The following is a 27,422-nucleotide window of genomic DNA, read 5'->3' on the forward strand; positions in this document are numbered from 1 at the left end:
ATCATCCCACTTGTACAAAGGTCTCACGCGTTCCAGGACAAATCGATCAAAGCACAGCCTCAGCTGCAATCATCCAATATGGCGGCATCCACCTCTACTTCCCACAATCTCTTTCCCGTCCCCTCGGGCGCCACAGCTACCGTCTCGATCATCGACACCACCTCGCGCATCGGGCGCATAGCCGTGTCGTATCTGATGGAACCACCGCTGTCAGGCTTCGAAACCATGCCCGAGTTGCCGTCGTGGTCGTTCTTGGTCGAGTCCAGCACCACGGGCAAGAAGGCGCTCTTCGACCTGGGCGTGCCGCCCGACTGGAAGAATTTCGCGCCGGCCGTGAGCGAGGCGCTGAGCACCAGAGGATGGGAGATTTCTGCCGAGAAGAATACGAGTCAGATCTTGGAGGAGAACGGCGTGGATCTGAAGGGTGTCGGGAGCATCGTCTGGAGGTGAGTAACTCCTTTTGCTCTGCCACGAGAGCGTACACCTTTTGCCGACGAGCTGTGGCCGATGTTATCTCCGTCTGGATGTTTTGTGAAGACATGGTTGATTCTTCGGTGGAGGTGTCTAGTCACTGGCATTGGGATCACCTGGGTGATCCGTCCACGTTCCCTCCCTCGACGGAAGTGGTGGTAGGTCCCGGCTTCAAGGAGGCTTTCATGCCTGGTTATCCTGGCAAGCCCGACTCTCCGGTGCGGGAGTCGGATTTCAAGTAAGTCCATCCAGCTTGGGCAGAGGAAAGGACGCACCTGCGTCGCTCTTTTGGCTTCCACCTGCGTCCCTAGAGGCATGTGTGAAGCTGTTTTTGACCACATCTAAACCCGCTCATCAAAACCAGGGGACGAGAACTCCGAGAAGTGACATTCACCGAGCCCGGCACCCTCCAGATTGGCGACTTTCGAGCCCAAGATTTCTTCGGCGACGGATCCTTTTACCTCCTCGACACGCCGGGTCACGCGGTCGGACACGTCTGCGGACTGGCGCGCACGACTCACGAGCCCGACACGTTCATCTTCATGGGCGGCGACCTGTGCCACCACGGCGGCGAGATCCGGCCGTCCACGTACATGCCCCTGCCGAAGCAGATTCACGTGCACTCGGTGGCGAGGGCAATGCACTCACCCTGCCCGGGAGCCGTGTTCGAGGCCGTCCAGCAGCAGCGCGGGAGGCCGCCGACCAAGCCCTTCTTCGACCCGGCCATGGGCCTCTCGATCCCGCAGGCGATCGAGACGATCGAGAAGGCGCAAAAGGCCGACGGGGACGACAACGTGCTGTTCATCTACGCCCACGACGCCACGGCGAGGGGCGTGGCTGACCTGTACCCCCTCACTGCCAACGACTGGAAGAAGCGAGGGTGGCGCGAGAAGATGTTCTGGGCGTTCCTCGCGGATTTTGGGGTCGCGTAGACGCGCCCCCTCCCCCTCTTTTGAGCTGCCGTTTCGCTCTCTGTTACTCGAGTGCGAGGCCCTGCCCACGCTGAGATCCGCTTCTAGAAAGTGGTGAGGGGCTTGTGGAGGTCGCTCTACACGGGAGGAAGCCCTACCAGTCATCAGTTCTAAAGTATATACTCGCTATATATGCTCTACCGCTCCAATATCTCAAGTATATACCGAACCGCTTTCCGCACGACGGCAAGGAGACATCGCATCTATTCCCCTCGACCATTAATCCGTGTCAATCAAGCAGTTACTTCACGCTGTCCACCTCGCCGCCGGTGGCCGTTTCTATGTGGCCATTGACTTCCTCTCTGTACGCATTCATGCCGGCCTTAATCATGGGGGCGCCCATCAGAGTCTCCCAGTTATGCACCATGCGACTCTGCATCAGACTGATCTCGATCTCCTTCAGGCTGCGTGTCTTCATTTCTTCCTCGTACGCCCTCACGGCCTGCTCCAGCGTCTTGGCCCCCTTTTGCGCCTCGCGCAGTTCCGACACGAGCTTCTCGGCGTCTTGGAACGCGTTGTTTAGCCCTTGCCCGCGGAACGGGGGCATATTGTGCGCGGCGTCCCCAGCCAGCGTGACGTGCGGCCATAGCGGAGAGGTCGACCAGTCCATATCCGGGCTCCACATCGTGACCGCGTCGACTTGCAGCTGTAGGTCGAGGGGCACGTTGCGGCCCGCGCTCTTCCAAGGTTCGGCGTAGGCTTCAGCCTTGGACTTGATGAAGTCGATCTTGGATTGTTGGTCCGGGAAGTCTTCAGCGTGTGGTCTGCCGGGCCACGAGAGGCACTGTTGGAAGAGGAACGTGGATGGGTCGTTCGGGTCTTTGACGTCTTGGATCGCCGTCACCCAGCTCATGCCCATCGGGTGGTAGCCGATGCGGAATATGGGGTGGGCCTTGCGCTGCAGTAGGGCAACGTCGGCAGGGAGGGTCCAGCAGGTGTTGAACATCTGTATATCGATGGGGGTGTTGGCGGCTTGGTCTTTGCCGACAAGCGCTTCACGTACGCAGGAATGGACACCCTCACAGCCGACAATAAGGTCGCCGGTGGCCGTGCTGCCGTCAGCGAAGGTCGCGGTTGCGGACCCGTTGGATTGGGACACCGAGACGATCTTGCGGCCATATCGCACGTCGATGCCGTCGCTCAGCAGGGCGCGGAGTTTGCGCCGCGACACGCGCAGAGGATTGAACCCTTGCATGTCGAAGAACTTCTCGCCCGTCTGGCCATTGAACATGGGCCAGGAGGTGTGCTTGCCCGTGTAGTACGTATCACAGTACGCCTCACCCAGACGAGCCATGAGTTCGGGCGGGATGCATTTGGCCAGGTACTCTTGGCCGAAGTGCAGGGTCATTCCCCATTCTCGAGGCCGAGTGTGATATGTAGACTCTTCCTCGCGTTCGTAGACGGTGGCCTTGATGCCGTTCTGAGGGTGGAGGGTCTCATTAGCATGCTACTGCCAACGTCCACCTCCCGACCGGCAGCACATACCAGTTTCAATCCCTGCGCGACCAGCAATCCTGTCGCACCGGCACCAACGATCACAATCTCCAGGTCCATTTTGTCGGCCATGAGCGCGATGGGGTTGCAGGAATGGGAGATCGACTCCTACTACAGTGAGCGGTTGCTTGAGCTGCGCTTACGCGCGTGGGTTTCGAGGATCTTGACAACTGATCACAGCTCGAACCGCTGAGGACGGCGGGGCCCAACGTTTTCCCACCTCTTTCATGACCAGGGCGTGGAGGATGTGACGTGGCCAAATTAGCCGAGACGCAGCCATTGTGATGGATGAGTCCTCGAGGCCTGGCTTCACATTGTAAGCTGGACATGTCCAACGGGTATGTACCGAGTATTTTTGACCAGCCCAACCAGCCCATCCAGCCCTGCAATCTTACCAATCGCCAGGCATCGCTACGTCGCCGAACCAATAGGGCTGTTCGTCGCTCCCTCGACGCCGTTCGACAGTAGTTCTCGGGGAATCAGCGCGGTCTGTGCTTATGTGGTTCCAAGCAACCAACAACCATGTGCGCAGCTGCGGTGGCTTGCGGCCCACGAGGACCTCCCTGGGCAGCATGGTTCATTGACCGCAGACGCCATCAACCACCAGCCGATCCTCGTCCCTCGGAGGCCATGGCATGGCGATCTTCTCTTTTGCATGGCAGGATGACTGCATGGGCCTTAGGCTCGTCCTTCCGATGTCGTCGTTCACCCGGCCCCCGCGGCTCCATGGCTTGAACCTTCGCAATATTGGAAGGGAGTTCAGGCAGGGGGGTGGTCACTGGGCCAAGCAAGAAGTGGTCACTTTCAAGAGATGGTAGAGAGACGGTACTCCATCCTGCCGTCTTCTCTCATTTCTCTCGAGGTCACTTTGATCTATGTTTGCGAGGTCAGCCAACTGTCGACTGCGGCACCACCACACAGAGGATTTACTATGGCAGACCAAGAAGATCCTGTAGCAGACGAGGTGAATGAACAGCCTGTGATCGCTGCTGAAGAAGACGAGGGAGTCGGGGATTGGTAAGTTCCCAATGACACGCACAGAAACCTTTTCTTTGCCCTCTGGCAATATGCAATCTCACAGCATTTTGATTTGACCATCCCATGAGACAGAGACAACGCATCCACCGCTTCACTGCGTTCAAGCTTACTGCAACCCGTCTATTCCCATGGCAGGCAATATCAGCGCTACAGAGATGGAGGTATGTGTATCTCCTTTCGAAGACGGCCTGGTGGATCAAGGCCATTCACCTTGCCTTAGAATATCACCGACCGAACGACGAAGTGAGTCTGTCCCACCATAAGACCCGTGAACTCAGCGTCTCAAGACAAGACAGGAGGAGCTCAAACGCCTTGACCTGATGGATGAAATGTTCTTCCTCATCAACAAACGCCGGCTGCATCTGGCGCCCATCGGCAACCTCGGGCTCAGGGTCCTCGATATTGGCTTTGGGACCGGAACTTGGACCATAGCCATGGGCGACACGTATCCCCAGGCAGAAATCATCGGGTCGACATCAGCGCTTCAGCTCCCGAATGGGTGCCTCCGAACACGAGGTTCGAGATTGCAGATATAGAGGATGAGGGGACGATCAGTGCTCCCTTTGATTACATCCACTGCAGGTACATGGCAGGTGCCATCAAAGATTGGCCGCAACTCATGCATCGGACATTTGAGTGAGTAATTCATCACTGCGACCCATTGCTTTCCCCGAAGACCTCGAAGCTTTGGAGTCTCTATAACTTACTCTGACTCCATGTTTGATCCCGCAGGAATCTCAAGCCAGGAGCATGGGCCGAATTTGCCGATCTCGACATCGACTACTACAGCCAGGACGGCACTCTGGCCGAAGAGGACGCCATCTCACGTTGGATCCAGATCGCTGCTCAAGGCATGGAAGATTTGGGTCGCACTTTAAGACCCGGCAAAAGACTCGAGGGCTGGATGAGGGATGCAGGGTTCGTGAATGTGAATGTTAGTCGGCTTTCATATTCTCTCCCAAGTGGTTTGTTTCCTGTCCCTTCCCTGACTCGGTGTGTATACATTTATAGGTCGTCCGCAGTCCCGTGCCTGTGGGGGACCTGGCCCAAGAACAAGAGGCTGGTGAGTGACGGCTATTGTGTCTTTTCGATTTCGCCTAGATTCTCTGCAGTTTCGTGGTTGCTGAGGCATGGGTTTACTTACTTCATATCTTCTGTTTTTCCCTCTATCCGCAGAAACGAATAGGCCTTCTCAGTTTCATCCAGCTTCACGAAGGGCTCACGGGCCTTAACGCCCGACTGTTCTGCGACTTTCTACGCTGGAGTCGACAAGATCTGGACATCCTGCTGATGGAGGTTCGCAACGACTTTAAAAATCCAGCTATCCACAGTATATACGACATGTGAGTTTTCTATCCGTGGCTCGAGGAGGACGGCGGTCAAAAAGTCAAGACGCAAGTGATGACTTTTGCCCGACACTGATGTTTGATGCCAATGCAGAAGCTAACCGTCCTAAAAGGTACACTGTTTGGGGACAAAAACCCGGGCCTTGAATGTGAGATGAGAACCCAACGCAGGAGCAGGTTCTTCTTCTGTACCGCTACCAGTCACGTTGCGTTGACCGCTTTGATCTTGGCCTTGACGAATTGCCAATGATTGTCTTATCATGGTGCAAATTCATCATCCGCAAACACGCTAGTCGCTACGCCTTGACGCACCCTGCCTAGCAGTTACCATCCCAGATTTTCAAACATTGGGTGAAGTGCGACAAGGAAACCCAACGTACTTGACGTGGGAACGAGGGCTATCCGGTAAACGGGGGTAGTATAGAGGTATGTAGGCGGGGGCGTTTATGATAAATCTATAGACAATGGCAATCACAGAGCTTGTGATATCTGCATCTAGCATGTCTCTCGCTTGACTCCCTTCCCCCAGCAAGCAAAAGCGAGAAAATACCACGATACATCCAGCAGGATGATTATGAACACTCGGGTCAATCCAGCACGACGAGCTCCCTCTCCTTCTCGAGCCGAAGCCAGTCGTCCATCTTGATCGAGAGCGTGCCCTCGCGGCAGAAATGGCCGTCTTCGTCACCGCGCGAAAGCACCAAGCAGTGCACGGCGCGATCCCAGATCTCAAAGACCACACCGGGAGGGTCCTCATCACTCTCTCCCCTTTCCTCGTCTTTCAGTTGAGAGTTCCGGTCTGATGCCGCGAGGATGTCTTGACTGCTAGGCAGCCTCGCGCCCTCCACGGCCACCGCGACGAGAATCACAGCGACCGACGCCGCGTCGTGGCCAGCCTGGGCGATCCTCTCCGCCACGTCCTCGGAGACGCACAGGTCCTGGACCCGCAGCCTCTTCTGCCGGGCTGGGACGCGGATGCTCGACGCGTGTCGTTCGTAGTGGATCTCGAGGGACGCCGCATCGACGAGCGCGCTCGCGCACAGCGCCCAGAACACGAGGCCGGCCGACTCGTCTCGCAGCGGGAGGCCGCTTGTCCACATGTCGTAGGGGCGGGCCAGGACCGTGGCGCCCGCGTCGTACCCGCTGGGGATGTCGTTCCACGCCCGGCCCTGCCGGTGGAGGTAGGTCGGGTACCGGAAGCACTTGACGCAGGATCTCCAGCCGTGGCCGTGGGCGGCGCGTGAGGCAAAGCGCGGGAAGACGACCTGGCCCAGCCACGCCATCCACGACCACGAGGGGGCCTCAGCAAAGGCCCGCCGGCGCTTCACCACCCCGCGGGTCGCGGAGGGTCCGCCACGCACGCCCCAGCAGAGGAAGGCCTCGAAGTGCGGCTCCGGCAGACCCCAGACGAAGGACGACCCGGGGGTCATAGACGAGATATACCACATGAGTCCCTCGAGCGCGTTCTTGATGTCGCTCTCGTATGACAGCTTGCGTCTGGTGTAGCATTCGACCAGGGTGGCGGCGTCCGAGAGGTCCGCCGGGCGCGGCTGCTGCTCCTCAAGGCCGGGATGGGCAGCAGAGCCATCGTCTATGACCCCTATTGCGTCGCTGCTCTGTTCTTCCGCGAAGAGGGAGGACTCGAGCCGAGGCCGGTTCAGGCCGTCGTACTTTGCGAACCGGAACCTCTCCTCGGCCACGTCCAGCCCTTCGGCCCAGTCGGCCGCCCGGCACACCCAGATGACCTGCTGGTCGCAGAAGAGCAAGGTCTGTCTGGACAGGAGGAACTCCTGGAGCGTCCAGGCGCGGCTGGGCCATCCGCCACCGCTCGCGGACAGCGACGCAGGGGATCGTTCTGGCTGGTGCGGGATCTCGACCAGACCAAACTGCGCGGTGCTGGTGTGGAGCAGAGGGAGCCGGTCGGAGCTGACGCCGGGCAGGCCCTCGTGGCAGTTCGTGCCCGCCACCGCGGCGACGGTCAGGCGCGAGTACGTGTAGATGACGTCCATGTCGAAGATGTTCTGGGCCTTGTCCTCGTCGTCGTCCTGGAGGATCGAGATGACGTTCGCCCAGAAGTACCGGATGCCCACCGCCCGCGCCACCTGCATCGCATCCTCGACCGTCTGGGACAGCCTGGGGATGCCCCCGGGTCTCGAGTACGCGGCCAGATTCGCCGTCGTCAGGCGGACATCCTGCTCCGCGACGCCCCAGACGTAGCTCAACGCGGCGTACCCGCCGTCGATGTCTTGGATGCTGAGCGTCTTGAGGCACCGCTGCGACACGTCCACCACTCGCAGCTCCGTCGTCTTGCCGCTGCGCGAGAGGAAACTCTCGGCCGTGCGCGCGGGGGAATGCTGCAGCTCGCAAGTCTCAAGCCAGCCCCTGACCTGCGCTAGATCAAAGCGCGGCGACACCAAGCGCCCGACGAAGGACGGCACGGTCTCCTTCCCACGCATCTGCTGGCGACGACCCAACAACGCAAAGGACGCGCTCTCGCCGTGGTGGAAATGCGGATGGAACGAGAGACTGAAGCACATCAAGTGCGTCGCGCGGGGGCTGCCTTCTCCTTGTCCCTCTTGTTCTTGTCCATCTCTCCCATGGCGGTCCCCGACAACAACAGCGCCATACTTGCGCGTGTAGACGTGCACGGGAACCCTCTCGCCAGCAGCCCTGTCAATATCCGCGGCCTCAAAGCGGCGCTCAAGCAGCTGGTGGCAGAAAGCGCAACAGGGACATTGCGCACTCCGGGCCCGCAGCTCTTGCACCGTCCCCAGGGAAACCAGGAACAGCGCCGACTCGACTAGCCTGGCGGCCGCAGCGGGCGCGACGGTTCCGTCCAGGAGCCGCACTTCGGTGCTGGTGGTAAACAGCTCTGGCGCGTCGGTGTGGACGACTCGGGGCAGCCCGGCGTCCATCCAGTCGACACTGCGGCATGTCGAGCAGAGCGGCTCCCCTGCTGCGGCCATGGTTCCTGTGTGAGGATCATGTGAGGAGCGGTACAAAGCGGGGGAGTGGTGAACAACTGAAGTTGGGTGTAAAGACCAAGGAAAGAAATATTAGAGGCTCGATATCTGCTACCACGTTCGCACTCTTTTGACAATGTATGTGATCCCTTAAGGCGAACAAGCGAGAGACAGCTGGATTCCAGTTCTACTACGAATGCATCTCTGAGTCTGGAAAGCACATTGTGAAGAAGACCAGATATTCACTAAGGAATCGGGTTCGACCAGACAACACCATCCATCGTAAGGTCAAGTACATGACAACTTGGCTTGCTGTTCACTGTTTGCTGTGTGCAGTGCTCCACAGAGACCTATGCGCCTTGATCTTCCCTCGACGAAACACTGCTGGATCCTCCACGTCTCGAGTATACGGACGCCGCTCTTCAATCTAGTCCAACGAGCCATGACGCCTGCACCACACGCTGCCGTCCCACTCTAGGGGGTATCTCGCTGTCCATCACAATCATTTTACAACGTGGTCACGTCGCAGGCCACAAGTTTGATCCTTGACCTTTGGGAGACCACTCATGCCGTGGCGGTGGAGTATTTCCAGCCCTGCATATCATTCTCTAGACTGCGGTTCAAAGTGTTGACGTACTCAACCATGCCGCCGGACCTGCAGAGCTGTTAACCAGTCTTCTCCCAAGAAACGGCGGGTCAGATGGATCATCACTTACCAGTTCAGTGGCTCGACTTTTCGGCCTGGGATGTTGGCGCCCTGGTACCAACTCTTGGCCATGGGGAACAGAGTCGCATCCCACTTCTCGTTCATCCTCTTGCACCAGTCTTCCTCAGACTCGGGAGTGGCTTCAAGCCTAGTGATGCCCTTGTCCTTGATCTCCTTGAACGTCTTCTCAACCCACTCAGCTTGGAACTGCGTGCAGGTCGGGCCTGAACTAAAGGCAGTGGGTGCCTGAGGTCCGTACAAAAAGAACATGTTGGGGAATTCGGGCATGGCAATACCCATGGCCGTCTTGGTGCCATCTTTCCAGTGATCAGCAATTGTGCCACCCTTGGTGCCCTGGATGTTGAGTTGAGCCAGCGAGCCCGTGACCGAGTCGAAGCCGGTGGCCAGGATGATGACGTCCACCTCAACAAGACCCTGTTTGGTTTTGAGACCAGTGGCGGTGACTTCTTCAATGGGATTCTCGTTGACATCAATGATCTTCACGTTGGGTTGATCAACCACTTCGTAGAACCTCTGTTCAAGAGACGGGCGCTTAGTGCCCCATGGATGTGGAGGCACCTCAGGGGCCAGGAGCCTCTGTTTCTCGGGATCCTTGACGCGTTTCAAGACCTGCTGGCGCCAGAACTGGTAGGCGGGTTCATTGGCCTTGAGGTCGAACAGCATGTCCTTGTACGTGGCAAGCCAGAACTTGAAACCGCCTTCCTCGACCATGAGGTTGTGGTACACCTTTTCGCGCTCCTCGGGCGTGTCGTCAAAGGTGTTTTTCTCCATAAAGTCGTAGGTGAATCCGGCAAAGGTGTTGCGGGTCTTCTCCATTTCCGTCTCATACCAGCCATTCTTCTTTTTCTCCTCCTCTTCCTTGGGGTCGAGCAGGCGCTGGTTCATGGGTAGGCACATGTTGGGTGTTCTCTGGTAGACAGTCAACTCCTTTACCACCGGGCCAATTTCCTGGATGACTTGGATTCCAGATGCACCAGTGCCGATTTCAGCAACTCGCTTGCCCTTCAAATTCACGCCGTGCTGAGGCCACACGGCGGTATGGTAGATGTCGCCCTTGAAGTTGCCGAGCCCGGGGAACGGAGGCGTATAGCGTTTGCTGGCGAACCCGATGCAGGGGATGAACCACTTGGCGTAAATTTCGGTTCCGTCCGAGCACTCAACCAACCACTGTTGGCGACCTTCGTCAAAGATGGCGCTATCCACATGCTTGTTGAACGAGGTGTAGTCACGAACATTCCATTTCTTCTCGACGTGTTCAAAATAGCGGCGGAGATCTTGCCAGCCTGGGTATCGCTCCTTGAAGGTGAAATCTTCCCACAGCTCCTTATCAAAGAGCTGGTAGATGGGCGTATCGGTATCCACGCGGGCACCGGGATAGCAGTTCCAGTACCAGATACCGCCGCTGGCAGATCCTTTCTCGAAGATACGAACGCTGTAGCCGAGTTTTCGCAGGCTTTTCGGTAACAGTCAGCCTCTAGGCACACGATGGACGATCGAATATAGCACTCACCGGTTCAACAAAGTGAAAGAGGCAAAGCCAGCTCCAACAAGCAGGACATCAACCTCCTCGATCTGATGAGAACCCATGACTGTCAGAGGATTCGGGTAAGGGCAGTCTCCAATGAGCGGTGTTCAGCGATTGAGGTCGGGACGAAGACGAAGAGATGCAGAGGACTGGCGGCACAGCATCTGCGGGCGGTGGCCGCGAGCTTTTTGTATCTCTTGTTGACATACCCCGCGTCCCCTTGCCACCCCCGATTAACCCCAGATAGACATGATGTGTGTCGATCAGCATCCGGGATCCGGAGCCTGGTGAACGTCCGAGAGTGAGGGGTTGCAAGCGGGCCAAAGGAGTGGCGGGTGTGAAAATGGATTAGGAAGACTCAGACAAGCTCAGGAATGCTAGCGATGATGGCATCCCCGTGAACGACGGCGGGTCGTGGTCCGGATGGAAGGCCTTCCAAAACGCGGTGATCCGCGTGGAGCAGGAACCCCCTCGGCGGACTGAAGACGCCAGCCAAATCAGTTGGAAGCGCCGTGAATGGCGGAAAGGTTCCATTCTGGTAATACAGGAGTCTGGGTAAGTGTGGGGGAAAGAGGAGCTTCGTGGGAGGTGGTGGATCTGGTGTGGATGCGGTGGTCAATTCTCGTAACGAGGATCACGGATCTTAGTCGAGATTGATGACAGAGAATCATCCGGGATAGAGGATCCCTAAAGCTTCAGTAAGGCCTAGAAGTATCTGCGGCAACTGCATTGGGTCTTAGCAGGGAGCATCTCGTTGGGTGCTTGTGGTCCAGGTTTTACCTGGTTGGAGATAGACGAGGAGATGCAACAGCTCTAAGCAGTGGCTCAGACCTAATTCGTCGAGTTGCGGGGGAGTGGAAGGGCCACATCATGACGTGGACAATGTGATTCCGAGAAAACGACGAGCAATACTCCGGTTGCGGGTCTAGAAGCAGTGGTGGCAGTAAGAGGAAGAGATGGAGTGGTGCAAGGAGAGACTGACACATGACGGCCTGTTGAGGGGGAGTGGTGGTGGTATTTGGCTGCGAGGATCTCGTCCAGCTCACCTCACCTCATGCCCTAGGTACTCACTGGTTGTTCTATCTACATATGTACCTACCTTGGTACCTATGCATCACCAGCTCCTTAGTTCGCACCCTGTCCACGTCTCTCGACTACCCAGATAGACACGCCGGATGTCTTCACTTGCTCCTCGCATCCACCGTCCACCCGTCCTCTAGACAAGACTCGTCCAAGGTTCTCTCGTCCTCGTATTTCCCCGCAACGCCACCGAGAAAGCCACAAGCATTTCCGCAGCCTCCAAAGCCGAGGTCGATCAAGCCTGACGATTTGCTCCCCTGCATGTCGGCGAAATGCAACCGCCCCGGAGAAATGGAATGCCTCAGGCGCTTGGGAAGAGTTGGATACCATTTTCCGAGATCGACATTATCCGATCACATTTCTCGAAGCTGGCTAGTATAATCGACGTTGCTGCTTGCTACACTTTGTTACAATGGCGAGTTCGACAAAGACACCCGCTGAAGATGCCCGCTCAACGAGATCCGCGCCGCTCCAATGTCTAACGAGGGTCAACGCCTCTGGTGGCCGAGAGCCTCGTGACGCCTTCAAGGATGGTCCAGAACGCCGGGGTCTCGATCCTGGGACATTGTTCTCTCACTGCCCGCGCCGTCCTCCTCTCGGCGTTTCTGCTCTTCGAGATCCCTGGTGTAATGCTTCGCCTTCTCCGTTTGCGTTGTGTCGGAACGAAGACTTGCTTCCAGACGCTCGAAGAGTCGTTCCAGCAACCATTCAGCTTCTTCCTTGTCACCCATCAATGGACTTTGTGCACCTATCCAGCTCCATTTGGCGACCTGAACGTCCTGGTCCTCCTGCCTCTCCCCATCAAACGCCGCTCCCTTCCTCCCGATGTCGAGGTTGCCACCCTCGTTGTTGTTCTCCTTAGCCTCGCGGGCTTCCTTTGCCATTTCGCCATGGGTCGGAGCTCGGCGGTGATATGAGGGATCTGCCTCATCCTCGCCCAGCAATTTGAGAAAGTATTGCCACTCATCATAGCTGTACTTTTTGGGCGTTGCTGCCGACGCATCTGCATACACCCTTCGAATTTGAGAGATCAGCAAGCGGCGATAGTGATGGACATCTGTCGGAACCAAAGTGAGCCACTTGAACCATGATACCTGGATATGGACGCCTCTTACCTTCTTGCCCACGGTCGCCCTTGTCTCTCGCATCCGACTCTTCCTGTTTCTCCTCCTCCTCGAAGTCGGCAGCCAGGCGATCTTTGGTGTCGTTGTCTTTTTCACCCTTCTTGCGTTTCCTCACACCATTGCGGAAGAGGCGTGCAAGGCCAGGATGCAGTTCCTGGTACCCAGATCCACCCCCGGTCTCTGAGCCCTTTTCCACATCTCGGGAACCTGAAGATCGAGGGTCCAGTTGTCCAAGAGTGGCCTTGTACACGCCATGCTTGAGCCGATTTGCTATAGTATCTTCACTGCTGGGAAGCACAGTGATCTCCCCCAGCCAGATGGTGACGTCTTTGACGGCCTTGACCACGGTGTCTCCCATGTCGGAGATGAGAATCGTCAAGGTAGGGACGGCGAGCAGAGTCCAAAAGACAAAAAATGGCTTTCCACTGTTAGACATGGGCTGGAAATCCCCGTATCCGATGGTCAATAGCGTCGTGTATGAAAAGTAGAGTGATCCGAAATACGACCAGTCCTGGTTCCTTTCGGCATGTTCGAAGACTAAAGCCCCAATCGTCCACTACCGGTGGTCAGCGAGGTTCCTGCGGGAGACAAATGCTGCACCTACCAAGAAAGCAAAAGCAAATGTCGATATAAGCAAACTCATGTACTTGCGCTCTGTGGCAGCGTACTCCTGGACTTTCCGCATTGCCTCGAACTCGGCCTGTCTCCTCTCCAGCTCGGATATCTCCCCATCCCCTGGATCCACGGTCAATGCCTTGGTGGTGTTTTTCTCGAGCCCCAGCGCCCCCTTGCGTCTCAAGAGGCTCTTCTTCTTACCGACCCTCTCGATCTCCTTGAGCAATCGCACGCGGGTCTTCTCCGTCAATCGGGCTGCCATCTTCTTTTTCCCCCTCTCCAGAATCAATGACCGAATAGACCCGACCACCAAACCCAAAATGATGATGCCGCCCATCGCAAAGGGAAACAGCAGTCCTCTCCCCAGGTGGGTCTTTGGTGTATAATCATCACCAATACCAATTGTCAGAGAAGTGAATTCCGCCCAATACACTGCATCCAGGAACTTCCATCCTTCAATGTGTGAGTACACTAACGCCCCCAAGAGTTGATACAGCAAGAACATAATGGTCTGCAACATCAACGTCCTCTGCGCCACCGTAAGTTTGAACTCTTTACTGTAATGCCCTTTGTACGCCCCGTACACTGTAAAACACATTAAGTATGAAATTATCTGGTATAATCCCGCCGCGAAGATGGCGTAGTAATATGCCTGGGAGAGAGCCTGGCTTTTGACACCAGGAGCGTCAAAGTCGGAGGATGCGACGGCAACCAAGCCGATCAGGAGCACCGAGGCGATCCAGAAGCCGAGTATGGTGATGGGTTGGGCGATTCGGAAGGGGACACGGCGCGCCATGTTGAGGAGGAGGGACATGTTGGCAACAAGGGCGAAGGCCAGGGAGACGGCGTTGACGGCGATAAGCCTACACCAGATATTCCTTAGTACTGTGTAGGATTTGTCTTTCCTTTCCTTCGGCAATACTGGGGAGGGCCGCATCGTGCGAGCATGACTTACCAAGCTGGGTCTTTAATGTCAATTCCATGCTCCTCTGTCCCTCCCGGGGGAATTTCGACCCTCCAGTTCTCCACCAGCGCACAGATACTGAATGCGTTCGCCATTGGGCCAAAAGTACCCGCCACGAGGGGGACGCCTGTCGAAGCATACCACCACCTCGCTGGCATAAGAAAGTTCCGCTCTTGCTCTTCTTCCGACATTTTGTCGTAGGTCTGTTCTGGGGATTCATCTCGGCGTTGGAAAGGGGATGATGTTTGGGGATTGTGGTGAGATGCAGGGGGGCGGTCTTCGACATTTTCCTTGAGAATCGCAGAGGCGTCGGCTATGGGTTCATCAAGGCCTGGATCGTTCATCCTGAGCAGGTACCTGCAGAGCCAATGGACTAAGGAGGAATGCAGTAGGAATCGAGACTTGGGGGATATTAGAGGAAGAGAGAGGGGAGAGGGGCGAGAGTTGAGGAATGGTTAAGGTATTCTTTGTTGGTGTTTCATGGCAGCGCGTTTGGCCTATACAAGTGTGCTTGAATGCAAGGGGTTGAATAGTGATGACTGATGAAGAGTGGTTGTGTGAGACGAGAAGAAGGTAAGAAAGGATGAAAGGGAAAATCCCATTCAGCATACATGGAATTGTCTAGCGTCAGACCGCGTCTTGGAAAGGATCGTTGGTGTCGTGGCTTGTTAAACAGGTGGAGGAGGATGCATCGATCGACGACAGACCCAAGTTCTTCTCGATGATCTGGGGGAAGGTTGTGAAGTCCCAGGCGATATGACGTCGTAGGACGCCATAGGTGGCTGTGGGTGGCTGTGGGTGGCATCTGCGCGCACTGGTGGCTGCTGTTCAGGCGAATCAAGCATCAACGTCGTCCCGCCCGGCTCGGGCGCCTTGGCCAATCCGGGCCTCGACGCGCGACTTTAGCATGCCTAGCTACGACATCCTTAACTAAAAAGGGGCCACGGGGGCCGTGGCGGGGATGGCTTTTTCATCGCAAGTGGCACGAGTGCGCATGACTTGCAGAGGTCCCCTGGATCACCTCCGAGGGACGACGGAGTTTCCTCGACTGCTCGTAGGGCCATGAGTCGTTTCCCGCAATAGTTGACCTTTATCATTGATTGGCCATAGTTTTCGTCCGTTAAAATCAAGTATTGATAGGGTCTGGGTCCTAATTCCAACCTTCACATACCTACCTCTATGGAAAGTACTGTTCAGTGCGCCTCTTATTTTTGTCTTTCTTTGAGCTTCTCGGTATATCGCAATACCCCTAATTCCCACGTCTGTCGCCATGTTTCGACTAAGTCCTCGCTCCAGAAGAACTTCGTGATTGACTTCTTGACCCACTTCCAATTTCTAGCACTGGATGAATCCTCGAGTATCCTATCCAGGAGTATGTTTCGTGGACTATGTGGTTGGTTGTTGTTCGCCGATGTCGCCTTGCTGGTGGCTCCTTCAGTGGCTGGATGTGGAGGGCCCGCTATGACCAGTGCCATCCATATGGTACATTCGGGCGGCAAGTCGCGGAGGTTATATCGAGCAAGCATTTCTGAGAGTGATTCGACCAGCCGCCGATGGACCGGATTCTGTTGCTTTGATTTCCTGAATGTCTCTGTCGTGACGGCCGCGGTCGCCGAACAAAGAACCCTCTCGAGCGTGTTCAGCCCGCGAAGAGGCACCAGTTCGAGACACGTCTGCGTCTGCTTCATATATGTGCCGTTTGGATCCCCCAGTGGTAGAACGCCCTTCTTCCGGGGGCCCTGCAGTTGCTTGACCCATTCCGACACATATGATAACATCGTGATGATCTGGACGCAGAGGCTACCGGACAAGGCAACTTCTCGAAATCCATCGGGAAGCTTGGCAATCAAGGTGCAGAGATCGGGAGGAAATGGATGCCTTGGATATTGGAGCTTGATACTGGCTTCGGTTGTAGAAATTCTCAACTTTTTGTTTTCGTGGTACGCCCAGAGAGACTCGAGGCTAACATCTGTCAGTCAATTCTGTTGACGCGCAACTGCAAGACCCGTTGCGTGGTGAAGATCCCCAATCTTCCCCCGGACTTACCCAGTGATTGAATTCTTCAAGAAGCCGTCCCAGCCCAGATAATCAACCCCTCCTCGCATTTCAACAAGGTGGCGTAAGCCGATCAAGTGCGTCTCAAACGACACAAAGTCATTGTAAATCAACTTGGCAGGGATATCAGTTACAATATGTCCTGTTGTGGGAGGCGAGTTGACATACGGCAATTCCCAGCAGCGCCATGACCGCCAGAATCGTGGCATCGTCATCACAGGCTGAGCTCCGCGCCATTTTCAGACGCAGCGCTTCGACGCCTTTCCCATAGTGAACCAAAACTTCCCTCGTCGGTTCCCGAGTGTTTCCTCGCCGGGCGTCGTACGAAGCTTGGGCAAGCGCCACCATGAGTTCAAACATGGATGCATTTTCCAACGCGAGGCCAAAGTACCTTCGTGACAGCAGCAGGCTATCCGCTGGACCTAACTGCTCCTTTCTGGGGTTGATGTGGACCGGTGCGTAGTGCTGGAGGACTTTGCGCAAACCACGAATTAGCGACTGCTCCCCGACCAGATTTATCACAAAGCTCACAATAGTCAACAGCGGAAAGGACTCCCCCATCCGCTGATATTGGGAAAGCACAGAACGGATCACCACGCAGCCCACCGGATGTTACAGTCAATCTCGGTGACGGCGCAATAGCCGTAACCGTGAGATTGGGGTCGATGCCGGCCCTGGTCAACCCCAGTAGCGGATCGATAACGCGCTTGGGATCAGTATCCTCGCCAGAAGATGTCGAAAAGATATGGTCACGTCGTTTCCCAATATTCGCCTTGGCTCTTTTGATGGCTTGGTTGTGGATGCGATTGCGTTGTCTGGGATTGGATTGATTTACCGAGACCAAGGACGGAGGTACGTCTGAGGCGAGCCTTTTCGGGATCGAGTTAGTTGGCTGCATGAGAGACGAAGGGAAGACGATGACTGTTCACTGTCTGGAGCAATGACAGTCCGGTGGTCCATAGCGGCTGCTGACAATCATAGAGGTCCATGAAAACATGAACCGTCGAAAGTCATTTTCGGAGAGTAATGAGGATGAGGTTTATGAAATTCCGGGTGTCAGCCCTGTAGTGCCGGGTCCAAGTCCGAACATGGCAAGTGAAGGCGGCGCTTTGGTCAGCGTTCGGCCAGTGGTGGAGTGGTGTGGGATTGGTCCTGCACATCTCGCTTGTGTACAAGTAGAAAGGGGAGCGTATCTTATGAGAGACCTGGTTGGGTGGAGTGACGGACTTGTACCAAAGAGGAGGCGAATGGTCCTATCTCAAAATCCAATGTCGCGGCCAGAATTTGATGCATACCCGCGTATGAGGTTCTCGGTAGATATGGAGTGACATGGAGGACGGGAGGCAATCCTGAACAGAAGCCATTAGCTGTACGAGATACCTTCAAAGTGGACATTGGGTTTGATGAATTGGCATGCGCAAGCTGAGGGGAAATCATAGGATGGCAGGGGTGGCTGGTCATATTCGAGGTGGCAAAGATACCTACTAGGGTTGTGGAAGTGATAAACGCAACCATCATGATAACCATTGGATCGTTGTCGAGGACACTGTGAATGAGTCTGGGGACTAGAGTTTGTCAGTCCAAGCAACAAGCCGCAAACTGTAGTCCACTCGTAGATACAGAGAGCAGACTACGAACTCGATACTTCCCTTCAGCGGGGAGGAGCAGGAGGTGCAGCGACGGCAGCAGATCGGAATAAAGAAAGCCCGGAGGAGGAGACGACGCACGGCACCAAAGTACGGAATACGAGGCCCTTACTTGTGCGGGCTAATTACCTGTGTACGAGCATGCACTGCGGGCGCTTGACGAGAAGGTCCTTATGCGGATATGTTTCACGGAATTGTTATTGACAGGTCCCTCTGCCCAGATCTGAATGATCTTAATGGGTGGGCTGTTATCTCCAGGTACTACCCGTGGATAGAGTGTCTCGTTGCCCTGTACGGAGGTTATCCCGCGTGCTGTGAGTGGCTCAGGCACACCTAAAACTCCGGCGCCCAGGCCTGAGACGGTAAGAACTGACGGACATGAGGGTGCAGGTTCCAGAAGATCACTTGGGAACCCGCCCGCCATGGTGGCCCAGGGCCCAATCTCGTGCTCTTCCCGCCTCCACTCCCAGCTAAAGCGGCCCTTAGTCTAGGCTCTAACCAGTGGCCCACGACCGCCCGCACACACGCACACACGCCTATCCACTCTCCCACCCTCCCACCCTCTCCAAGCTCCTCCAAGGAACGTGCATGCATCCTGCACCTGCCCGGTTTTCCCAGTTGGTGATGCGACGACTGCGCCTCAAACGCATTTCTGTCCTACACCTCTACCACAGTGACACCTTCCTCTACTGCACGTTCACTCGTTGACCATCTACTATCCTGTAGTAGTAGTATTTCGTTGCACTTTTTTCCATTTCACATCGTTGTACCGCGGGATTCAGTACTATCGGTGTATGGGAGGTTGTCTTTTCCTTCCGCTCGCTGAAGTCAACTGCACAAGAACATCATCACCGTCACCCTTAATGCGCAACCCTCATCCTTCCCGACGTTGCGCTTTGGCGCCGTGGACTCTCTGAAAGACCAAAAGACAGCTGCAGCATCCCCCTCTTATTCCAATTTCACATCATGCTGAGGCCCGCCACTCCTCTGACCGTTTTGCTGCTCATATCCTTTGTTTTCCTCCTGCTGTCGGTTCTTTCGACGCCTGTCATCCACAGCATCCCCATCGCAACCTACCAAGGAGTTAATTTTGGAGTCTTCGGCTACTGCACTCCGACAAAATGCAGTGGCATCAGGGTGGGATATACAACTGGTAACAAGCACATGATGAAGTCCCGCGTTGCTTAAATACCAGTTCACTGACTCTCGCTTTAAGATGGCCTCTTCCCCACCGGAGATACCGACTTCAATCTCTCGTCCTCTACCAGACACTCGCTATCCTCCCTCCTCATCGTCCACCCTGTCGCGGCCTTTTGTAACCTGGTCTGCCTTGCACTGGCTGGGGCTGCTCACCTGCACTCCCCCTCTCATTCCGCGCGCTATCTCCTCGGCCTGCTGATTCTGTTGCTGCCCACGCTCCTGGTCACTTTACTGGCTTTCCTGGTCGACATATTACTTTTTGTGCCACATTTACAATGGGCTGGATGGATTGTCCTTGCTTCCACCATCCTCATAGCGGCTTCAGGTGTCGTGACCTGCGCTATGAGGCGGACTCTGGTCTCTCGGAAAGCGCGTAAGAAGAGAATTGCCGAGAATGCTGAAATGAGTGGAGAGAACTTCTACAATCGACAAGCACAAGAATCCAAGAATGTCGCCCAAACATTCACCGCAGAGCCAACTATGCCTATGGTCAATGGCTCACCCGGCGCAGACAGGCTCCCTACCTTCGCGACCTTTGATGCAAGTCAAAAGTCCGATGAAGAACGCCAACCCCTCCGAGCGCAAGCGTTGTCCAATGAGCCAAGCCTGGCGACACCCTCCCGAGATGGGGCGTCGGATCGATACTATGGACCTCCGTCAAGAGCTAGCAGTCGACCACCGAACAATGGACCACGAGATCAATTCGGTAATCCCCCGCCACCGCCGCTCCCGACCGGTCCAGAAGGAGCTATGATGTCGGGGCAACGCAGAAGCTCTGGGGATGGGCCGACTCCTCCTAGTCCTTATCGAGATCGCAGCCTGCCGCCGCCGGGTGGTCGAGGCTATTCGCAGCGTGGCAGAGGCACCTATCCGCCTCGGGGTGGCTACCCTCCGCGAGGGGGCGGTTACGGTTCCAGAGGACCACCTCCTCCACAAGGCTATCCTGGCCGAGGCGGATTCTCGACTGACATGAGAGGAGGATATGGTGGGCGTGGTCGGGGTGGATTTCCGCCCGGTGCCCCGACCATGGCGGCCGGAGCCATCATGGCCGGTGCTGCACGACGACCACCCCCGGGATACCCGCCCAACGGAGCTGACAGCGTATCGGAGAGGTATACTCCACCGGACGAATACCCAGTGGCAATGGGTCCCCCGCTACCCATGGTACCTTCGCAACAATATGTCGAAGACAATGAGCGGAGGTACGATGTGAGGAGTCCCTCTGTCTACACTCAAGGAGAAGAGTCGCAAGGTCCATACGGAGCTAGGGCGCAGTCCCCAGCAAGAGATAGAACGTCACCATATGGCAGTCGTGTTCAATCCCCATCTGGGACCCTCCACCGACCTTCTCCACCACCAGCAATGCCTCCATTGCCAATGACTCAGCCCGTTGAGATGGCTGGCACCTCTGTCCGTGACTTCAAACCTCAGAGGTCGCAGAGTCAAGATCCGTAAGTGAACCTGCCAATGGACAAGTCGATTATGCTGACTGACAAGCTATGTACCTCCACGGGCTAACTGGAACAATATGTCGGGCGATGATTTGGGATACCCGAGGTCACCGGTGAGACAAGCCCAATCTCCTGTCGAGCTCCCTACAAGCGGCAGTCACGTCGGGGGTTACAACAGCCAACCACGGAGACCGCGAGTCAACTCTGGTGGGAGTGATGTCTACTACGAAGATGTCGACCCACGGTTCGCTTCTGACCCAGTACCACCAATGCCACCAAATCCCCAACTCGAAGACCGGAACCGGAGACCTCCTCCACTCCTGACTCCAGGACCGCCCGGCCATTATCGACCCGACTCCTACAATGAGATCCCCCCAACCAACTCGTACGAGGAGTTGCCCGGTGCCCGATCTCCCGCGGAGAGCGAAACCAGCAATTTTACATCCGTCAGTCAGCGAGGGGTCAATCCCAATTGGCGGCCCGGCAACGGTGGCGAGTTCAGCACCATGGGTCCCATGAGGAGGCGAGATCAGCAGACGAGGCAAGACATGCTCCTGGCAGGTAACCCGGACTTCGAGCTGCCCGGTACCATGGGACCTCCCCGGCTCCCAACACGGGGTCGTGGCGGAGGGCCTGGGATGAGAGGTGGGGTGATGAGAGGGCCAGCTCGTGTCCCGCCAGCCAGCGCTGTAGGTGGCGGTGGTGATGGTCCCTATCCCATTCCCATGGGACCAGCTCTACCCGGCGGACCAATGGGACCGCCCGGACCTGGGCCTGGTCCAGGTATGGCAATGGGAGGCATGAGGGAGATATGAGGGATATACATGAAAACAAAAGCTTAGCTTACGTACAGTCCAGTCTAATAATGTGTGATATGCGGGCTGGGCCTTGTGAAATAAAATGGAACGATTTGATGATTACGAGTCAATGAGCAGAGGCCAGGAGTTTCAATGTCTTGTAAAATCAGGAACACCTCCCTTGCCATTGCAGCTCGCCGGAAAATGACCGGGTACACGGCACAGGGGGTTTGATATCAAAATAGATGGATGGAGGAGAGGGGGAGGTTGATAGATAGCTACATACTGCTCGGGCATCAAGCCATATGTATATACGATACCCACCATTCTGAACCGCCACCAACACCAACCACCAAATCTTAACAGCTACTTGACTCCTGTCCTTTGCCTGTGCCTGCTTTCTTATTCCGGTCTTGTCTGACGGTGTTTGGTTCTAACACGTGACAAGGCTACGAGGCTGAGCGGAGTGTGGAGTTCATTTGCACCACCTGCATCACCCACTACTGAGTCGGCCAAAAGGTAAACAACTAGTCTGACTAGAGTGTAACAAGGATCGTAGAGCCAAAGAAAGGAGGAACGTAGGGCACGATCTATTAGGAAATATCCTTGCGAATGAGCAAGGAAGAGCGATACTATTAGGGACAGGTATTCCTAGTTTAAGGAGCCTCAGTGCAAGAACTCGAAGCATCGGGGGTTTCAAGCCTCTCTATACGGTGAGGGTGCGATTAATTATATTATGCTAAAGTACTCCGAACATTCATTTTATCTGAGAGGCGCCTCGAGCTCATGAGTAAGAGGACCCGCCAGTCTCGCTGTCTCCATACCATCAGCTTCGTACCTTTCAGCTCCATCGGCTTCGTGCCTTTCACTCGCATCGAATTCATGTCTTTCACTTCCATCAGCTTCGTGCCTCGCGTTCCCGTCAACCTCGTATTTGCCCGTACTATCGACCTTCCGCAAGCTGATACCGTCAGCCTCATGGGGACCCTTGCTCACCTCATGGGTGTCAAGAGTGCCAGTCTTCCTTCTTCTCCGACGGAGGAACCATAGGCCGGCAACAAGGATGATCACAAGGCCGGCGACACCGCCCACCACACTACCGGCAATAGCCCCGGCGTGGGAGTGGCTTGAATGTGACCCGGCGGTGCTGCCGGCGCTGGTGGCCGAAGCGGTCACGGAAGCTGTGCCGCTGCTGCCGCCGCCGGACGGAGTAACAGCGGAGGCCGTGCTGCTGGAAGAGCCTGACACTTGGACGGCGTTGGCAAATATCGAGGCGAGGGCAGTGTTCGTCCCAAATCCCGCACTGGGTGCGGTCACGGTTGCGCCGCCACCCGCACCCCCGCCGATGATGCCGTACACCTGGCTGGGGATGGCATATAAATTCGACGTCGTTGACGATTTGGGTGCCCCCGAGGACTGCTGAGGCGGTGCCTCATAGGTCGACGTCCAATCTAGGTGTATAAGGTCGAAGAGCCGAAGGCCGGACTGCGCTTGATCGCAGGGCCAGTCGTATCTGGCCGGCACCGGCCATGAGACCGACTTTTCCAGGCCACCATATGTGACCAGATACCTGTCTGCCACCACGGCACAGGCAGACCCAGACCGGGGGACCGAGCTCGTGCTGACGGGAATCCAATGGAAGGCAGGAAGCGTGAGGATCCAGACATCGCCAAGCGGGATGTCGCCAGTTGCTTGTAGTCCACCATATACGTAGATATTGTGGCTGCTGCCGTCCGCCGCGGTCATGGCGACAGCACAGAAGGAGGCGCGTGGCGCGGGATATGTTCCCCCTTCGGCGGTGGTGTCTTGCTCAAACCACTCGTCTGCCCCCGTGTCGTACATTAGTACGCGTCTCAAGCTCAAATATTGGGTCTCCTGCGTTTGTAAGAGGTCAATCGGGTTGAAGAGTATCCTTGACGACAGCGCGGACTCACAGGTCTTGTGTCACCCCCCAGTGCGACGGCCAGTCCACTGGTGTTGGACTCAGTTCCCGGGAGAAACACCAAGTTGCCACGTTCACTCCACGGCTCTACAAGCTCCGACGAGATGGTCTTGTTGGTCCAAGTCCAGTCACTGGTGCTGAAGGACGCGATGAACTTTTCCCCGATTTGAGGAACTCCGGGGTCGAGAATGTAGACCTCGGTGTTGGGGTCCAAGCGCGCGTGTCCGGCGGCCCTGATGCCGTTGTGGACGTAGCCTGTTGCGAGGCGTGAGTTCCAACCGAAATAGTTCCACGAGAAGGGCCCGTCCATCGGGAGACCGGTCTGCGAATAGTTCTGCAGTGCAGTATCCACGGACCACTGGCCCGAGTCGACATCATAATAGTAGATGCTTTGCCCCGACAGGTCCGCAAGGCTCCAATCCGAGTCCACGAACGACCCCTGCTCCGTGAGGTGATACCAGCACCCCTGCAGACCAGCCACGACGTAGAGCTTCCGACCATCTTCCCAGAAGGCACCCTCATCAAAAGTAGGCACAAAATCGGGAAGAGGCTCGGCGGTGATCAGAGAAGGATCGGACAAATCGCGCGTGGTCGAGAAGTCCACAGTGCGGAGGTAGCGGTCTGGAATGCGATCAGTTCGGGAGGCAATTTGACAGCGGGAGAGCCTCCGCTCACTGAGTATCCACAAGGTATTGGTTGTGCCGTTCGAAATGATGCTTACTCCCCCGTAGATATAGACTTTGTTGTCAACAGTGACCACTGGGGTTTGGTCAGTCCATTTGCAACCAATGTCTTGGGGATGAGCTTACTTCGTCCATAGCCTCGGTTACATGTCTGCAAAGGATCCAAGGCATTGGGATCGACCGTCAGTGAGACATTTTGCGCCACAGATTGATGCAGCAAGGTCGAGATAGCCAGGAGGACAATGAAACGTCTGAAAGACTCCGCCATGTAGAGAAACTGCCTGAGCCTTCTTTGACCGAGGATAGCAGTACGACTACCTCATGGACTGCGCGTTCCCAGCAGGATCTCGAAATTGAGGCAACGTAAATGAGAAGCCCACCTCTTTAGCCAGACAGCAGCAGACATCGCCTTTAATCTGGAACTCCCCGCATGAGGATCGTCGGCGAAGCTAGAGCGGGAAGTGTCAGGACTCTGGCGTACCGCGTTCTCGCCTTGAACCTCCGTCTAGCGCACCTGCACAGACCCCTCATCATGCCGGAATAATAGGAGGACAACCAAGACAACATGACGGGCCGCCGCAAGGCTAGTGATGGGCTAGGTACGCGACATCAGGTCGGTTCACCATCCAAGCCCTCAAACGGGGCAACCCAGTTGATCTCTGCAGGACTTGAGGCAACATGTCGGCCCCAAGGTGATAAGGCGATGCATCCGAATGCAACTGCTACTTCGAAGCTAGCGAGGCAGCGAATGATTGTAGGGTCAAAGGGCACTTGCCTCGCTTTCTGCCTACCTTTTGGCGATGTCTGAGAGGGTGCTCGGCCTTCCGCCGTAGATGTGCGACTCGCACTGATCTACGGATACTAGACATTAGTCCGGAAGGGGCATAGGGTTTTTAAAGACGTCGAAGCGGCGGCGCGCTCCGCCCTCTACTATACTCGAAACGGCCGGACCGGTGGAAGCCAAGGCGGCGAGGCGGCAAGGCTGATTTCCTGGCAACAAAACTCTACCGAGTACAGTCGAAATTGACCGCGGGCCAACAACAAATATGTATGGCCAATGGTATCAAGGTGCCCGTGGTCAGTAATCGACGTCGGCAAACCTGTCAAATCCGGTGGCCAAGAAAAATGTCGGGGCGACAGTCCTCCGACCAACTTGAGCGTGTATCAACTTACGCTGCAGCCAATCACGACCGCCGAAGTGGTAGCGTTTAGTCTCTTTTGTAGCCTTGCGCCGGAACTATTCTTCTCTCCCTCGTAATGTCTTCCTGGACCTCGCTCCTCTACTCGCACTTCAACAGACCCTGCAGAGCAATCCTTCGTTATGACTTGAGCATGTGGCTCCAGCAATCGGGGCTTTGGCCAGCTGCCGTTACCATCCCGTCGGCGTGCGGCAATGTTACGCTGGAGCCAATAACTGAAGGCCGAGTGAGCCCTTGAATCGTCTTAGCGACCCTATCTGGCATGCCAGTACTTGTCTGGAATGACTCTTTACCTGCCGGACTAAATGTATATCAGTCAGATCCCCCTCTTTGGCTTCTTCAGAATCTCCTCATTATGATAATTCACATTCCACCCCGATAAATGCAGTTAAACATCATGGCCTACCCTCGCTCGACCTACACCACCGCGCGGGCACTCACCTACTCTTATATCCATATCCCGCCAAAGTTGCCCAACACGCAATACATTCTCTTCCTGCACGGCTTCCCCTCCACCGCGCACGACTGGCGTCACCAGATCTCCTTCTTCGCGACCAAAGGTTATGGAATCCTAGCCCCGGACTTGCTCGGGTTCGGGGAGACGTCGAGGCCGAACGAGTTGGAGATGTACAGCGGGAAAGGTATGGCGGGGGACATCGTTGAGATTATGGTCTCCGAGGGCGTTGGGGTGGTGGTGGGCGTGGCGCACGATTGGTATGTTTTTGCGATCCAATTCTGTCTTCTGTCAAAGTTATGTGGTTCCTAAATCGAAAGGAGGTGCCGGAAAGGTGTATGTCCCGTTGGCGTGCTAATTATGCTATCACTACCCTGCTTACACAGGGGATCTTTCCTTCTATCGCGCCTGGCGAACTATCATCCAGAGCGCTTTTCGGCCTATGTCTTCATCGACCACGGGTACGGCGCCCCAGGCAATGGCCTCACCACCGCGACGGTACAACAGATCAACAGCTCGACGCAAACCAGCCTCGGGTTCTCGATCTTCGGGTACTTCCTATTCTTCGACGAAGAGGACGCTCCGAACCTGCTGGATGACCATGTATGTTTCCCCCTCTCCAAACTCTAACAAGTGTCCTTGACCTTGACCTTGGGCTAAATTATTGACCAACCACGCTGGCTGACAGTCCGAATCCGTGGAATCGCTCTTCTTCACCGCCGACGACGAGATCAACAAGAAATACAAGGGCGCCCCAGGCGGGTTCCGCACCTGGTTGGCCGAGGGCAGGACCGCTGACGTGCCGGCGTATCGGACATCCGAAGTAGAATTTCCAGCCTGTTGACGCCACGGAGGGTTCCAGATCTAGCTTACGTTTAAAACAGGACCGTCAACGGTATCAGCACGCCTTCTCCGTGCAGAAAGGTGGCTATGGCCCGGCGACCAACTGGTACAGGGCCAGTCTGCGCGGCATCAACGAAGACGATGAAAAGGGTATGTACTCGGTGCCACTTCCCTCTGTCCCTCTTGTCTCTTTCTTTCTCTCCCCATTCCAGCTCTTCGCCTGAAAACTTATTCTCTGTCACCTACCTTGTTTTGCATCGTCGCTTATACGGAGTACAGAAATTCCCACGCCCGCCCACACCTTGACGCACCCGACCCTGCTGATCGCCTCGACGGGATACTTCATCACCGTCACGGTCGATTTCCCGGCGATAATGCGGCCCCTCGTCCCGGATCTCAGAGTCGAGACGGTGCACGGTGGGCACTGGCTGCAGCTGGAGAGGGCGGACGAGGTCAACGGGATCTTGGAGGCGTTTGTGCAGGAGAAACGACCAGTTTAGGCCCTAGGATCCGAGTGCGGAGTATTGAGAGCTTGTATCAGACGTAATCAAAGGTCCGCTGTAGAGCCGTTGTCTCGCGAGTGCGAGGATGTCCAAACCTACATTTCGGGCCTCCCCTTGTGTCTATCAATCATTTTGATCTACTTGACTATCTTGTTAAGAGCGCCATCTTGGTACGGGGTAGATGTTTCGCATCGGGTGGCTTGTTTGTCATGTGGGTGCGAGCAAGACTGGAGCCACATTTAAGTGTCGCTGACGTACAAAGGAGTAGGGTACCAAGGCGGGAGACGAGGGAACGCGGCAGATGTAGGACGAAGGCGAAGGGAAGTAAGAG

The 27,422-nt window shown here is 56.0% G+C and overlaps 11 protein-coding genes across 11 annotated transcripts; 5 read left to right on the forward strand and 6 right to left on the reverse strand.

Annotated features, from left to right (window-relative positions):
• Positions 1-78: 78 nt before the first annotated feature.
• Positions 79-1,403, forward strand: PV07_09960 (uncharacterized protein; the record flags this gene model as incomplete). The annotated part of the gene is made up of 3 exons (XM_016397257.1): positions 79-446; positions 569-709; positions 836-1,403. The coding sequence occupies 3 exons, from the start codon at positions 79-81 to the stop codon at positions 1,401-1,403; spliced, it is 1,077 nt and encodes a 358-aa protein (XP_016244448.1).
• Positions 1,404-1,683: 280 nt separating this feature from the next.
• On the reverse strand, positions 1,684-3,008 carry PV07_09961 (uncharacterized protein; the record flags this gene model as incomplete). Its single annotated transcript, XM_016397258.1, has 2 exons — positions 1,684-2,862; positions 2,928-3,008. The coding sequence occupies 2 exons, from the start codon at positions 3,006-3,008 to the stop codon at positions 1,684-1,686; spliced, it is 1,260 nt and encodes a 419-aa protein (XP_016244449.1).
• An 859-nt stretch (positions 3,009-3,867) lies between these two features.
• Positions 3,868-4,510, forward strand: PV07_09962 (uncharacterized protein; the record flags this gene model as incomplete). Its single annotated transcript, XM_016397259.1, has 4 exons — positions 3,868-3,953; positions 4,110-4,135; positions 4,195-4,217; positions 4,271-4,510. The coding sequence occupies 4 exons, from the start codon at positions 3,868-3,870 to the stop codon at positions 4,508-4,510; spliced, it is 375 nt and encodes a 124-aa protein (XP_016244450.1).
• A 50-nt stretch (positions 4,511-4,560) lies between these two features.
• Positions 4,561-5,788, forward strand: PV07_09963 (uncharacterized protein; the record flags this gene model as incomplete). The annotated part of the gene is made up of 4 exons (XM_016397260.1): positions 4,561-4,610; positions 4,707-4,908; positions 4,986-5,317; positions 5,434-5,788. 3 exons carry the CDS (start codon positions 4,561-4,563, stop codon positions 5,043-5,045), a joined length of 312 nt encoding a protein of 103 aa, XP_016244451.1. The 3' UTR covers positions 5,046-5,317; positions 5,434-5,788.
• A 31-nt stretch (positions 5,789-5,819) lies between these two features.
• On the reverse strand, positions 5,820-8,286 carry PV07_09964 (uncharacterized protein; the record flags this gene model as incomplete). Its single annotated transcript, XM_016397261.1, has 1 exon — positions 5,820-8,286. The coding sequence occupies one exon, from the start codon at positions 8,284-8,286 to the stop codon at positions 5,908-5,910; it is 2,379 nt and encodes a 792-aa protein (XP_016244452.1). The 3' UTR covers positions 5,820-5,907.
• Positions 8,287-8,481: 195 nt separating this feature from the next.
• Positions 8,482-10,739, reverse strand: PV07_09965 (uncharacterized protein). The gene is made up of 3 exons (XM_016397262.1): positions 10,521-10,739; positions 9,000-10,463; positions 8,482-8,938 (listed from the first exon to the last, which is right to left on the reverse strand). Exons 1-3 carry the CDS (start codon positions 10,595-10,597, stop codon positions 8,848-8,850), a joined length of 1,632 nt encoding a protein of 543 aa, XP_016244453.1. The 5' UTR covers positions 10,598-10,739; the 3' UTR covers positions 8,482-8,847.
• A 1,329-nt stretch (positions 10,740-12,068) lies between these two features.
• On the reverse strand, positions 12,069-15,001 carry PV07_09966 (uncharacterized protein). Its single transcript, XM_016397263.1, has 4 exons — positions 14,310-15,001; positions 13,344-14,217; positions 12,731-13,295; positions 12,069-12,672 (listed from the first exon to the last, which is right to left on the reverse strand). The coding sequence occupies exons 1-4, from the start codon at positions 14,660-14,662 to the stop codon at positions 12,140-12,142; spliced, it is 2,325 nt and encodes a 774-aa protein (XP_016244454.1). The 5' UTR covers positions 14,663-15,001; the 3' UTR covers positions 12,069-12,139.
• A 360-nt stretch (positions 15,002-15,361) lies between these two features.
• PV07_09967 (uncharacterized protein) lies at positions 15,362-17,518 on the reverse strand. The gene is made up of 4 exons (XM_016397264.1): positions 16,905-17,518; positions 16,542-16,846; positions 16,365-16,486; positions 15,362-16,280 (listed from the first exon to the last, which is right to left on the reverse strand). Exons 1-4 carry the CDS (start codon positions 17,269-17,271, stop codon positions 15,524-15,526), a joined length of 1,551 nt encoding a protein of 516 aa, XP_016244455.1. The 5' UTR covers positions 17,272-17,518; the 3' UTR covers positions 15,362-15,523.
• A 1,118-nt stretch (positions 17,519-18,636) lies between these two features.
• Positions 18,637-21,801, forward strand: PV07_09968 (uncharacterized protein). Its single transcript, XM_016397265.1, has 3 exons — positions 18,637-19,172; positions 19,236-20,670; positions 20,717-21,801. The coding sequence occupies exons 1-3, from the start codon at positions 18,986-18,988 to the stop codon at positions 21,483-21,485; spliced, it is 2,391 nt and encodes a 796-aa protein (XP_016244456.1). The 5' UTR covers positions 18,637-18,985; the 3' UTR covers positions 21,486-21,801.
• A 428-nt stretch (positions 21,802-22,229) lies between these two features.
• Positions 22,230-24,540, reverse strand: PV07_09969 (uncharacterized protein; the record flags this gene model as incomplete). The annotated part of the gene is made up of 4 exons (XM_016397266.1): positions 24,219-24,540; positions 24,085-24,168; positions 23,402-24,030; positions 22,230-23,342 (listed from the first exon to the last, which is right to left on the reverse strand). Exons 1-4 carry the CDS (start codon positions 24,358-24,360, stop codon positions 22,230-22,232), a joined length of 1,968 nt encoding a protein of 655 aa, XP_016244457.1. The 5' UTR covers positions 24,361-24,540.
• A 1,148-nt stretch (positions 24,541-25,688) lies between these two features.
• On the forward strand, positions 25,689-27,088 carry PV07_09970 (uncharacterized protein; the record flags this gene model as incomplete). Its single annotated transcript, XM_016397267.1, has 5 exons — positions 25,689-26,005; positions 26,132-26,348; positions 26,434-26,568; positions 26,630-26,738; positions 26,868-27,088. 5 exons carry the CDS (start codon positions 25,689-25,691, stop codon positions 27,086-27,088), a joined length of 999 nt encoding a protein of 332 aa, XP_016244458.1.
• Between the last annotated feature and the right edge of the window lie 334 nt (positions 27,089-27,422).

The sequence above is a fragment of the Cladophialophora immunda genome (genome assembly GCF_000835495.1).
Source record: "Cladophialophora immunda strain CBS 83496 unplaced genomic scaffold supercont1.6, whole genome shotgun sequence".
NCBI lineage: Eukaryota > Fungi > Ascomycota > Eurotiomycetes > Chaetothyriales > Herpotrichiellaceae > Cladophialophora > Cladophialophora immunda.